Source organism: Haliaeetus leucocephalus, unplaced genomic scaffold (genome assembly GCF_000737465.1).
Source record: "Haliaeetus leucocephalus isolate CR32 unplaced genomic scaffold, Haliaeetus_leucocephalus-4.0 Scaffold932, whole genome shotgun sequence".
NCBI lineage: Eukaryota > Metazoa > Chordata > Aves > Accipitriformes > Accipitridae > Haliaeetus > Haliaeetus leucocephalus.
In genome coordinates this window covers 11,715,437-11,730,107 of record NW_010973368.1, presented here as the reverse complement: position 1 = coordinate 11,730,107, position 14,671 = coordinate 11,715,437, and the positions used below count along the sequence as shown (strand labels likewise).

The window sequence follows — 14,671 nt, the reverse complement described above, 5'->3', positions numbered from 1 at the left end:
GAAGAATTTTAGTTGTGAAGAGGATAATTTTATTCATTAAGAAGCATATAGTACATGCATCACTATTCCCATCCCATCTGCAATCTCATCCCAGAAGAACAGTAATGCTAGTGGCATTTGTATGGCATTTGACCATGCAGGAGCTGGAATGGGGGAGAAAATATTGAATTTTGAAAGTGTCCAACAAACCCAAAAGATTCTGCAAGTAATTTCATGCATTCCACCAAATCTGACCTATTTCAAAAGCTACTGAGCTTACAGAAACACAGGACTTTTTAAGATCCTGAAGTGCTTGTATGATCACAGCAACTGTCCTTTTTTCTAACATTTCTCTTACATGTGCAAATTGGTCTTGTACCTACATCTATGGGTACAAGCTGGTGAAATAGTTACTAAGAGAATTTCACAAGTAGTTATTTAGCAGAGACTTAATTATTCTTTAGCCACTCAGCAATTTTTTCTTTAAAGCAAATTTGAGTCCAGAGTGCAAAATGGGTATCGTGATTGTTTCATAAACGTTATAAATACTCCTTTCAACATAAGCAATTTGTGCTAGTTTTGCTACCTCCGAGACTACATGAAGAGTAATATTGTTCCTACTGTCAAAACTCCATAACACATTAGAAAATCAAACTCTGAGTTGGGTGGGACCAGACTCTATGCTATACATAAAATAAATAACATTGAACCAAGCTGACTAATTTCCCTTTACCAGTTTGTTGTCTTGCAGAGAAAGCAGCCCAGCTCCAACCTTTAATTACCTAAGTAGTACTTACTAAACTTAGTTGCCCTGAATATCCGCAGATTAAAGCAGTTCTGGAGATGATCCCAGATAGTCTTTCCAAGTAAGAACTCTCCCATCAGGTGATGTTACTAATAAATCCTGGACAACCAAATAACTATAACAAACCCATAGGGAACTAAAAATCATAATTTATTAACTTCAAATCTGAAGTATTTGTTCCACACTCAAAAGTCAGACAAAGCCTCCCCTCACCCCCCCATCTCCCCCAATGAAATAATAAAACCCCAAATATTCAAAAAACCTTAGAGTCAGGCACAAGTACAGGTTTGCTCACACATGAGAAAATACTGCTGAACTCTTTCTTTCTTTCCTTTTTCAGCCTACAAGCAACAAGAGGTCTCATTTTATCCCTGGTATAGCAAAGGAGTGTTGGTATACAGTCCCTCTCACACAGTGGTCCCCCAAATAAACATTCCCCAGTGGTAGAACCATCACCACAGCAGAGACCTGCAACTTCCCTAGTCACAATTTTTCATCTCCATTCTCTGTGGATAGCAGCTGGCCCACAGATGGGCTGAAAAGATCTTTAAGTTCCAAGATTCCTCCATCAGTCCTTCTCCCTCTAAGTTGAGGAGAAGGAGAAATGATAATTGCTCTGTAATGTAGCATTCAGCTATCTGGTATAACTGGCTGGGAAGTGGTAACCACTTTAATTCCTAGAGGCAAGCTGGATACTTCACTTGACAACCTTTAGCTATCACCATAAATCAAAAGCATTCAGTATACTGAAGCAGTTCTGGGCATATCATTGCCCCATTTATACTAGTAACTAGTCTTGGTGCCCCATGTTAGGCTTTGTAAAAACATACAGCGGGGGAAAAAACATCTTTACTGTGAAAAGTTACATTTCCTATGAAAAAAGCACAGTAAAAGAGTCAAGTCATTATGAGCTGATCAGGAAGGAGCGCAGAGAGGCCACGGTGGTAGCAGCAACAGCTCCAGGCTCAATGAACTTAGTATGGCTACAATTTCTGATTAAGGGGGGAAAAAAATGCAGCTTAGCTACTGACCCTCCCTGCAGACTTTGGGCAAGTCACTTTGCCTTTTTCAGTCTTCTTTTTCCTTTTCCTTGTCCATTTCCATTAGGTGCTCTTAGGGACTGCCACTGCATCTCACAACAAGGACAGACAATGCTATAGCTCCATAGGGACCCTCCTCTTCTCCTTCCACCCTCAACTCACAAAGCCTCTGTGCATGACTGAAACAGGACTAATTAATATGCTAGCTTTGACTTCTTCCCTGTCTAGCCAATCCCAGCTGGCCAATCTCCTGGGAGCACCACGATACTCATGGCTCATGAATTGAGATTCAAAAAAGGAGAGAATTATAATATTCCAGGCAGTTTCTTTCACATACTGATCTGCAAGGGGCTACATAAAAATAAGAAGAAAAGGCAAATGGACATTGGAAACTCATCTCAAAGTTTCAGTGCAGGTTAAAGGAAGCAGACAAAGGCTAGTAGCAACAGGGAAGGGGAAGGTCTGTGAAAGGCTTAAGAAGGTAAGAAAAAGCCTTACAATTTTAGGCAACAGTAGCCAAAGATCCTGTGGAGGGATTTAAAGAAGCGTGATGTAATCAGGCAAAGAATGCAACCTTTATGAAGGTATGAAAAAGTTTTTAAAGAGAGAAGATTCTCACCAAAGAACTAAACCAGAAACAGCATCTCACCATCCAGCAACAAATCTGTAGGGCAGAACCTCAACTACTGTAAACTGTCACAGCTGTAATGACATAGTAGAGTTAAGGGAGTGTACACAGCATGGATATGCTCCCAGAAGCCCTAAAGAACAAATGCCTCTCTCTTTGAGAGTCTATGTTTTTGGCTAGGAACTCACAAAATTCAAAGCACATACTGATTCACAGTAAATGGGGGGGAAATCTATTTTCCCCATTTCAGTCTCTTCAAGCTTCTAAACATAAGTTTCATCCATTTTAACTTTACCATTCCCAAAGTTTAAATGTTTCCCACCATCTGTGAATATTGTGAATACATCTTGCTATTCAAAGGTTTAAATACCTCTATGCGATAGATCCAGTCATACTGCCCTCAACCCACTGAACAAATGAGTGCATCATATGCAGGGGAAAAATAATTCATCAGGTTTTGGCAATCTCTGAGAATAGTCCAACAAGCAAGTATGTATGGAAACTGAACAGGCAGAGTCTAAATTATCTTCTTGCTTGCAGGAAGGTACATTTGCCACTGTTCCCCATTATGGGTAGAGAATGTCACTCTCTCAAGATCATTAACACAGCACCTGTCATTAACATTAAACTGTTAATTTAATGTTGCAAAAAAGGAAACAATTCAATGAGCACATGTACATGTAGCTTGCGTTCTACCTGAAGTGTCTGCTCTGCTGTACTTCAACTTATCAGTAAAGTCCCAGCAGGAATGAATTTGACTCAGTTTCTAAGGCTATTACATTTTCTACTATGTCTTCAACATCTGTCAACCGTAAAGAATAAAGGAAACCATCACTCTTTATTGCCTGAAGGTCTTACCTTCCTGTAGAACAGGAGTGATGCCAGTTTAATTGTCAGCAGGTTCATGGAATATTCTCAGCCTGCTAGGTGGATAACCACATCTATTCTGTAAAAAGTCATTGGCATTAATGAATACAGTAATAGATACGTGTAATAAAATTTTGTAACTTCTGAAAAAAATAATTCAATTATGAGGGTCCTTAGAAATATTAGCAGAACAAAGTTTAAAATTAATTTACTGTAATGAAATTGCACACTGTGCCTAAGTGTATTTTTAAATCAGTCATTTTGACCCTCAAACAAACACTGAGATTCAGAGAGACAGAGTTGTAGCTCAGGATTCTCCCATTGTTCATTATCCAAATTCAGCCTCCCTTTACTCATCATGTTCCTTTCACCTATCCTCCAACTCCAGGCTCCATGACTGGATAATCTTAGTCTTCCTACCACCCAATTCCAAATCCCAAGTTTCTCTATCCCTCTTGCAGCTTCTGGTGACCATTTTCTACCTCCAGGTGCTTTTCACAATCTACTTCCCTAAGCCCAGTTCTGTGCTTGTCCAGTTTTGCCTGAATCCTCCACATTAGTGGTCCAAGTTATGGACTGATGAGACACTGAGAGCATGGAGATGAAGAAATGAATGCAGTTTTAACATCTATCAAATAATTCAGTACATCATAAAGACTCTGTCCTAGACCGACCCCAAGGGTATGGATTAATGCTCACAGACTGATTTACAATGCCTTTTCAACCCACTTCCTACAACAGTCAAGTGAGGTGTGGTAACAATTGTGCATGATACAAAGCAAGACAGCAGTATTTTCTGTCTCAACTGCAGTATGTGGTGACATGTCACAAACAATAAGGTAAAAAGCAAGGAGTGAAAATGAAATGGCCATGGACAGGGATGGGTAAATTTAAACACGGCCTTTACACAGCACAATTTTCTGAGCAGAAAATGGAGCAGATTTCCACACAGAAAGGTCTATCTGCATGGTAACACTAGTGAAGAACAGATCTAAATACACACACGCTATCCCACATTAAGTGTGAGACAGTCAGCGATACCATGGAGATCTACATGCCCAAGTCTCATTAACTTGGTTTTGAAATCCCCAGTTCAGGATTTCAAATATGTCCTGAGTGAAATGTATTTCATTCAGTTTCCAAACCAGATCTCAGGAAAACTCAGGTTGGATGGAACCCCAGGAGGTCATATTAGTCCAAACTTCTGTTCAAACATCATCTTTGCAGGAGCCTAGATCAGGACTGAGATATCTGGATTTGATTCTTTGTTCTACCACATATTTCCTTTGACCTCAGGTCACTAATTTACACAGCTTCTGTCTGCCTGAGTTGTCTGCAGTCACAGAAGAAGAGATGTTGCACTACTGCAACATTAACATTTGAGAAATGTTTAGGTAATGTAGTTTGAAATACAGGCAACCAGACATCTAAATATTAGAGCTGGGCTAATATGGGAAACTTTACATCTTAGTCTAGTACTTCAGAGCATTCAGCCTGGGTGTTTTGTTCCATTCAAAGAAAGTAAGGGCCTGTGCCCACAGATGTTAAATTTGGTTCTGAAGTTGCTACATTTTAGAAATTCTGATTTTTGTTTCAAGCCTGCTTCTTGGTATCAGAGCAAAGACTTAGCTTGTAAAAGTCCTTATCCACGGTGTTCTTCCTGGACCAAAACCAACAGTAAATAAAACTGAGTCATATGAAATAAAGATTATATCAAGTAACATTTTTATTATGTTTAAGAATATACAGTAATATATTGACTAGTATTTCTTTTTATTTCATTTGCCCTTGTTTACTACATCTCTAAATGGCATTTTAGTCAGACACTTATTTACTGTGTGTTAAAATAATTCCTGCAAACTTGGCACCTAGACCTGGGGAAATGGATAAATTACCCTGGAGTTAGTTTTCTGTTCTCAGCTCTCCAGGGGATGCCACTGGCAGGTTGAGCCAAAGCACAGAGAGATGTTTGTCTCATTTCTTTCTACTATTTTGGATGCCAGTATTAATACACTGCTAGAAAATGAACAGCTCAGAGAACAGGTTGGTTATTTTTTAAATTCTAGCTTCGAACAAAGCGCATTTCTTAAACTGCTTCACATAAAAATAAACAAAAAACTTTTCCCAATTAACTTCAATGACATCTACCTGCCAACCCTTTTAATACCCACATCAATAAGCCAGGCAAAGAGTGTCAGAAGTTCAATCTAAATCTGGGTGTGAATTCTGATTAGGAGACCTTGGGGGCCACACAAGAAAAATTTGCGATTAAACATTTGTCATTTGCCCTCAACTAGTCCACTAAAAGTGGTTTTAAATTGTCACACATCTATCTCCCCCTGGAAACAGAAACCATCCAAGTGAGAACACAATCAATAAAGTTTACCACTCAGCATCTACAGGGACAAGAGTGAGTCCAGAGACACTGGGGAGGGGGAACAACCCAAAACAAATAAGACACCACAAGCATGTGACAAGTGGCTACAGAAATAAGCTACATGCTAGCTGGTTAGTAAGTCTTTCCACTACATAAATATGTGCATCTGTGCACATACACACACACACGTTTGCTGGACACTGCATCTATATGTTATGTGAATACTATATGCATAAAGCAGCTAAGAAATTTTTTCTTAAACCTTTCCTCATTTTCATTTCTTTTTAGACCAACACAAGAACAGGATATTTAAGGCTGGTAAATTTCCTAGTCTTTGAGGTCATAAGACATTGGAGCAAAGAAACACATTAAATGAACATGTATGCACTATCGATAAATCTACTACAACAGTGGCACGTTATCTATGCATCAAGGCAGAGAGCAAGTCTGACTAAAAGGCTAGGGGGAAATAACATAAGACAGTTATTGTCTGTATTACCTCAACGAGACCATGGTCTTTCTGTGCTACGTACCATATGAATGCATAGTAAGAGAACCTGCAGGTCATGCTGAGCTTACCAATTCAGACTGTTCGTGAAACAAAGGATTACAGTGACATTATTAATACCTCCTCCTTAAAAGTGGAGGTCTAAGGCATTTATCCATGCTACAAAACGGAAGTTTGATCTAGGAAAGATCACAAGCACATTGTTTAAAAGAAATACATGTTATCACATTATTTGAAGAGAATTTACATCAGCACGAAATGACATATTCCACTAGCAACAAAAGTATGTCTAGATCAGCATTTATTACACAAAGTTTATGATCTCATATATTAAGGCGTCTATAAGGATTTAGAAAAAAAGGATATATCAATACAGCATATTGAGAATTATGCATTTAACTAAGTACCACATTTGTTAAATATAATGGATGGAAACCTACGCTTCCTATAGTGTCTTTACAACAAACGTACAAGAAATAGCTTTTTCTATCCTTTTCGAAAATTACTTTGAAAGGTCAGTCCTGTCTTCTCTAGTCAGTGAGAACACCATCATCGATTTTTGTAGAAATAGTAACAGACTCTTGTACTCTCTATGGTATGTTAACAAAACTGTCTAAGATTTTTGTAGTTTCTCTACAATGTATCACATCCTACATCAGTCCACAAGGTTATAACTAACAGTGTAAAATATACACAGACTTAATGACTTTTGATCCTGATCCAGAACTCAGTTATACACATGCCACTGGGAAACACACCTTATTTCACTGTAGAGGACTGATTCTTTCTCTCTCACTGCAAGAACAGAAAGCATTGCTACAATGTGCCTTTTAATTCTAAAGTAAAAAGGCAGCATGGCTCAGAAGGAAATGCTAACCCCTGCCTTTCCCCCAGCCCACAATTCATCTGTACCCACTGATAACAATAGGAGCAGCACACTTGAATCAAATCCCCAGCTATTTAAAATCAATGTAGCTCATGAACTGTCCATGGTTGACAAACTGCTGGACAGAAAACCCCAGACTTTAATTTTAAGGCAGCTCACTGACTAGTGTCAGAAGACTAATGGAAATATATTCCAATACATTTCTAATTCACAGCCAAGTAGTTTAAATATCCTCTGTACTGTATACAGGGATTACCTGAAAATATTCACAACTGAAAGGAGTCCAGATCAGTTGCTTTAACAGCCTAACACGACCCAGTGGAGTCACGTGGTTAGAAACATCGCACCACCCAGTCATCCCAGCTTGTAATTGCTGTGGAAACGTTACTCAGAGTTCTGGAGGATGTGGAGTCATGGGAACATTTTGAAACAAGCAGCGAGCCATTGGAGCAGAGAAGCTATAAATCAGACTTGCTGGGCAGATGGCACTGCAAGCTAGTGAGCTGATGGCAGATGGAAGTGAGAGCTTGGAAAAGGCAAAAAAATTGGTTGCAAACTAATGAGATCTGTTAAGATGCTAGAGACAACTACTCTCCTTTTCTGATCGCTCTGCTTTAAGTGAGGGTCAGATCAACCACTCCTCCCACAGGAATCTACCCAGGAAAAGTTTTCAGAGCCATAAAGAAAAGGTAGTTTGTTTCCCCCCCGAAGAGGGATACCAACAGCAGCCATCCAGAGAGTAACTCAATATGAAAAAAGCCTAAGATTCGTAACTTAAAAATCCCAGGCTCTCATGAAATTTTTTGAAGTCCAGCGCCTTCTACGTACAATCTATAAGCCCTCCAGCCTGGCTCCAGGACAATATAAAGACTTTTATCTTTTCATGGCAGAGGAGCTTCCAACAAAGGGGAAGTCTCAAGCCAAGAACGATCTTTAATGGAAAAATGCTACACACCACGTTAACTTTGGTGATGATTTGGTCTTAGTCCAGACTAGAACTGAGGTTGGCTTGATGCTCACAAATGCTCCACGTCCTTCCTGCAGCTGACCTACAGTTCCTTTGCTGCTGTTACAGGATAGATAGTATCTAGAACTCCTTATGACTGCAGAATAGTTACTATCAGAAAAAACGTGTAGCACGTCTTAAGATATTCACTGATATCTTAATTCTAAGCTCCAAATGTTAGAAAAACCCTTTCTCCTCTAGTTACATATACATACATATATATATACACACACACACACATACATATACACACATATATATTTTCCTTTCCTTTGTCAGACCCTCAGGGTTCTTTTTTAAAGCAGCATTGCCAAGACTTCAAAGTTTTTTCTGTTCTGATAGAATAGCCCCAGAAGCATTAACAATGTTTCCAGAATAACACAATACAAAATTATCTACTTCAGTAAATGAGACAACCTCAGTGTAGGCTATGTGAGCTTCTAGCAGACAGCAGCTTCCACAAACTTCTAACATTACTTCTAGAAGCTTATGGAGTTTTTCTCCCAAGATGTATTACCAAGGGTGAGCCTTTCTCACCACTGTCATGAACGGCAAGGATCTCACGGTCTTACAAACTTCTATAGCTGCAATTTGTGACAACTGGGGATTTTTTTTTTTATTTGCATGTAAGTAAGAAAAGGGGTTGAAGTGGTAAATAAATTAACTTTGTTGAAAGCCTTTGGGAAAAGTGAAGTAAAGCTGTAGACTTGTGTGGGAAGCTAATAAAGAGGGAGCACAGCCATAGCACTGCAATGACACAAAGGATTAACAGGCTCTCAGCAAGAACTTGAATTTCCCAAAGTATTATGAAGTTCTTGTATCCTAAACACACATAGAAAAACATCCACATAGCATAAGAAAACTGCTATATACCATATACACACCCATGCATTTGCAGGGCCCCTAATGCTTAAGGCATATATAGAAATGACGTAGGTAATAATAAGTACTTCTCATAAAGGAGCCTACAGAGAGGACTGTGTTCATACAACATATATACATATTAACTATCTGTTCTTAAGATTTAAAAAAAAGACCAGAAATAAATTCCACCTATTTAGAAGGGTTTGACAGCACATTCCTGAGATTTTCATTACATTGGGATAAGCACATGACTGAAAGCTTACACATTCCAACTAAAAATCCACACTCTCTCACCAATTTCTTATGCAATCTTGATCAAGTCTCTTGACCTTTCCTGGGACTACCTTCTCCAGATGAAGTCATGGGGTTACACAAGCTACATTCCCATGGAGATGAACTATGCTACTTGCTCCTTTTTGATAGGTTTTAGGTCATTGTACCTTCTTCTCATTGCAGGGCAAATCTCAATCTCTGACAACCAGACAAAAATGAGGGGGGGGGAGGGAAGCAAACCACCACCACACACACACACCCCCAAACCCACAAAAGTTATTACAGAGCAATAACAGTCATGGGTTCTTACAGACCCATTCCTGTCCAACAAACATCAATTTCAGGTATTTTCAGATGCTCCCTTTATTTGCAGCTATCTTACATCTAGCCACTCTTGCAGCATCTAAATCCCCCCTTCAGCTGCAGAAGATACAGAGAGATAAGCTGTACATAACTGCAGAATAACAGGAAGTGACTAAAAAATGCTGTAATTGCAATCCTGTGACATATATGATCTGTAAATCTGTGTTCTAACAGAAGAAACACCTTTAAAAAGGAAGGCTAATTCCAGCACTGTGACTAAAAATCATGAATTTAATGCAAGTCTCATATTTTTCTTAAACCCTCAGCATCCTGTGGCATATTTGGGCCTCTCGTGTGTACAGCTCTTGTGGTTACAGACAGAAGTGCACCTCAACGACCTGAATTTCAGAAAGCACATCCAAATGACTCAACTGTATTTATTTACTCCAATTGGTTTTAAACTAATCTTACAATTTTATAGGAATAGAGGGAGCTGAGCTGTTTGTTCTAAACATCTGGAGAAGTCAACACTGCTCCTGGTATTCCAATTTACACATAAGCATATGTTTTCCCTTGGCAGTTTTATTATATCATTGTAAAAAAGTTCTCATTCATACTAAATGGAAATCCCCATCAAGAACTTTGATGGGCATCTTTCTGATCCAGCTTCTATGATTTTGTGGCCTTTCTTGGCTTGGCTCCAAGTGTGCTGCCAAGTATCTGTTCAGACATGATCACACTGATGCATCCACATATATGGAGAAAAATGGAAGAGGAATGGGAAAGAATAGTATTTTCTGATATTCATCAAGAATAATTATATGTTTCCAAAAGGTCATTTTTGTCTTCTTTCTTGTCTGTGAACAACTTTGACAGACAAATCAACAGCATCATAAGGTTACAGATGCAGATAACAGCAAACTAACCCACAAAGTTCTTAACAGAAGCACAGAGAAGCTCTTTGACATCAAGATGATACAATTAAAGCTTTTGGACCCACATACTTTGTGCAACATTCTTCCACTCCTCTCTCAGAAGTGCATAAGCACAGTAGTGATCCTCAATCAACAAGTGCCTCAGCATTACAACAGACATATAACTGGGAGGCCGGGCAGGAGGGGTACGGCTCCAAACTCTTCTATTACCTGGGGCTGACAGTATCCAAGAACTGGGGATACTGTTTGCAAGAAGGCACAGGCTCTGCTGTCGTCAGAGTTGATCAAAGAGTTATATTTTAAAAAAATAAATAAATCTGAATTTTTAATTAATTTGGCTAGTGCCATTGGCAAAACGTCTTGTCTCCCACACACCGTAAACCACAGAAAGGCAAGGAGAGAGAGAAAGGAAATACACACTGGAAAGACAGATGGGAAGATGAAAGCACTGGGGACTAACACTGCTATTAAAATGCGTCATCTATCCCTGCCCTCAATCAATTCTTATCACCTGGCCAGGATAGATACCCTGAAGTGAAATGGATTCCAGGGTTTCCATATTACTTACCTCATCATCCCCCTCCACACAATATAAATTCCTACTCTGAATACATAGTTTATCATTGAACAAGGAAAACGTGATTAAATGTATAATGGTAATGAACACAAATTACTGTGTTCAGATGGTATCTCAAACACTGCATGTTTAGCTACCCATAGTTTCAAGAAGAGTACACCTCTTATTACCTGTGCAATATACACAGCATCAGCTAGATAGGAATAATCACTGAAAGAAACAAAATTAGAGAAATCGAATTGTCAGCATGACCCTCATAACCCCAAAACATTCTTCTACGTGAACATTAACTTTTACCTTTGAAAGATAAAGTCATGGCATTATATAGCACAACAAACTATTTCTACACAGAACAGTCCTGCCTTTTTTTAAGTTTGACACTTTTACATTTACCCTAACATATCACTGCAGCTTGGTCATGACACCACTACGCAATACATCTCAAGAGCTTCTAAGACACCACAAAGTTTTCCCATCTTACCTGGCTCTGTACAGTTCTTTTCTTCATGTGTCCCGTTAGGCGACGCCATCAACCTTCTATTCCTCCATATTTCCGACAAAATGCGTCTGTCTCCAATAGTTGATTCTCGGCCTGTATTAAATAGAAAGAGCTTATGCCCACTACCACTGATACTTTTCTGCATCATCTTAACTGTACCATATGCCCCCACTAGCAAGGAGCATGGACAGACCAGCAAAATCAAGGTGTGACTGGGGCACATGCCAACACATACGTATGCTAGGTCCCTCTAGCTATAAAGGGTGGAACTAGCTATGAAAGTCCAGTGTCAGAGCTGTTAGCATGTTTTGGCTATCAGAATACCTGGCTGTGACCCACTGGGAAAATATTCTGCAGCAAACAAATGCTGAAGCCTGCACCTGTGAAACTCAACACTTAGCATTCCTATAGATGAAATAAGCCCAGCCCAGCTATGCTGACATGAGCAACAATCACACTTCCATTTAGTCATCTGCACTTGCACATATCACATTACTGATTTCTCAAAAAATAAAAATGCTCATGGACATGTTCCAGTTACATTTTGGTTTATTCTGAGTCTAGGGGCTGATCTTTTCAGTGTTGGGTTTACTTGATAATATCAATCCCGCATAACTTGTCAAAGAAAATGGAAAATAACTGCACTGTGAATCCCCACAAGTCTTAAAAAAAACTAACTTCTTTAGAAGTCAATGAAACTTTTGCCTAAACTCATATTCCAGAAGCATTCTCAATGGAACTTGCTGAATAGAGTATAGAAGGAGCACTTGTGATAATGCAGGGTATGCAATTATAATAATCAAGGGAAGAATAGAACCACTTAATTAAATCACTTCCATCTCAACTTCATCCATTTCAAATGAACATATTATAATAACAAATATTCTTCCGTGGCTGATCTTAGAGTTTATATTCAGTCACCATGTAATGCTTGTGTTACAGTGACTCTTGCAAAAAAATCTAGCTTGGAAGTTAGTTTGGCTAGAGTATTTGCTAAAATATTCTGATGCCACAATTATAAGAAACATAGAGAACAGATGGTCAGTGTTTATGGATACAATATACTGTAATTAGCCAGCTGAAAAAAAACTACCTGATGCAGCATACCATCAAAAATTAGGTTATGAGGGATTTAGTTGATAACCCAGGAGATTAAAAACTTTCATTAGTCATGACATTTTTCATGTAAATCTAAAAAAGTTCTGGAAAACTGTTATCTGCAACACCCCCTCCCCCCCAAACTATGTAAACATAATCATATCCAAATTACTTGCTTTCACAAACCAGTAAGTTTATGAAAATAAGTAATTGGTGCAAGGAAGAAAAGAAAAAAAAAGCATAGACATGACAAACAGTTCTAAAGAAAGCAAGCAACAGTTTACCTCTAAAACCACAATTAAAAAAAAGTTTAAAGTCCTAAGATGAGCAATATGCTAATATGGTCTAAGACACTGAATTCTTACATGGATAGGTTGTTGCCATCCTAGATATATTTCAAACAACCCAGGCAATAATTTGAGCACAAGACCATTAGAAAGTATGACAAGTTCCATCAGATTTTTCTTCCCTAAAGCACACATTTTAACTTCAGCTTTAATTTAAGCAGATGACCCATCCTAATTCTGCTGAAATCTGGTTTTCTTATATTAAACATGGACATAGGATCTGGGCTTAATTTGATTTTGTTCTTAAATCCCCAAGGATTGTTGGCAGTCCTACCCAGAGACCCATGTGCTGTCCCAGCAATCTTAGACTTTGTATCTGAGGGATGCAAAGCATATTGCAGGAAGAGGGCCTGAAGCTGCACACTTACAGCTCAAACTGTACCAGCAGGTGGGGGAAAAAAAACCCCAAAAAACCCCAAACCAACAAAACAAACAAGGAATGGGAATGACAGAGTTAATTATAAATGCATCAGTTTACCAACATGGCACTTGCACAAAGAATGCAACAGACTCTATTAAACATGAGATTAGCGCTGTTCCTTGCCTAAAATACAGAATTTTCTGTCAAATCCACACTGTAGCTGGGGGGGGGGGAGAACGAGCAAAGAAGCAGTTGTAGCTGATGGAGGTTTACAGCCTAAGGATAAAAATGAAAGGTGGCCCGAAGTTGCAGAGGGGACCAGAAGCGGCTGGAGAGGATTCAGCTCTGATGCAGCGGCAGGGGGAACCTACTTCAGGGCCCTTCCCAGGCACGCAGCTGCCCCGCGATTCCCGACCCGAAGCCCTCCGAGAGGCACGGCGGGCTCGGTGCTGGGAAGCCCTTGGCCACCGGGCGCCAGCGACGCCGCTGCCTCCTTTCCCCGCGGCTGCGGCCACGCACCTGCTCGGCGCGGGGGTTTCTCCGGAGGAACCCGCGCTGCTCCCCCGCCTCGCCCGCCCGCTGGGGTATTTCCACCGAGAAACTCAAAAGGGGAACAGCCGCGGACGCTTGACCCCGCCGACCCCCGGCTGCCCGCGGGGCGGCAGCCCCCGGGCCGCTCCAGCCGCTCTCCCGGCCCCGCCGGGGTCCGCCGGTCCCGCCGCCGCAGCCACTCACCCAGTCTGGAGAGCAGGCTGGACATGCACCAGACGAAGAAGAGGATGGCGCAGATGAAGCCCAGCTGCTGCAGCAGCATCTCCCGCCTCTTGCGAACTTTCCTCAGCATCAGCAGCATGGTCTTCGGGCGGGCGAGCGGCGTCTCGTCCGGCTCCATGGGAGCAAGCGCGGGCGCCGAGGGGGCGGCCAGCAGGGCGGTCGGGAAGCGGGGATCACTCCCGGTGGGTTCCCGCAGACGACTCCATGTCGGGCGGGCTGCAGCGCGGAGAGGAGCCGACGCCTAACGCCTCAGGTCGGCGGCGGCGAAGCAGAGGCAGGTGGAGGCGGGCGAGGGCGCGGGGAGGACGGCGGCGGCAGACCGGAGAGGGGGGGAGGGCCAGGCGTCGCTCTCAGGGGCCGGGCTGAGCCCCGCGCCCCACACGCACCATGGCCGGCGGCGGAGGAAGCGGCGCGGCGGCGCCCCGCGCTCCTCTGTCAGCGGCCGCCCCGCAGCGTGCCGCGGGCTGCCAGTCAGCACCGAGGGACGGCGGCATCCATGCGGCTGCCTGCCCGCCCCGGCCAAGTTTGAAGTTTATCCCTTTCT

The 14,671-nt window shown here is 41.2% G+C and overlaps 1 protein-coding gene across 2 annotated transcripts in view; it reads right to left on the bottom strand.

Annotated features, from left to right (window-relative positions):
• SLC24A4 (solute carrier family 24 (sodium/potassium/calcium exchanger), member 4) overlaps positions 1-14,416 on the bottom strand; it is a 97,443-nt gene extending 83,027 nt beyond the window's left edge. For both annotated transcript variants that reach the window (XM_010583860.1, XM_010583861.1), the window contains exons 1-2: positions 14,089-14,416; positions 11,530-11,640 (exon numbers count right to left, since the gene is read on the bottom strand). In XM_010583860.1, the coding sequence (XP_010582162.1) occupies positions 11,530-11,640; positions 14,089-14,245 (268 nt within the window). In that variant the 5' untranslated portion in view covers positions 14,246-14,416. The remainder of the gene's footprint in view (positions 1-11,529; positions 11,641-14,088) is intronic.
• Between the last annotated feature and the right edge of the window lie 255 nt (positions 14,417-14,671).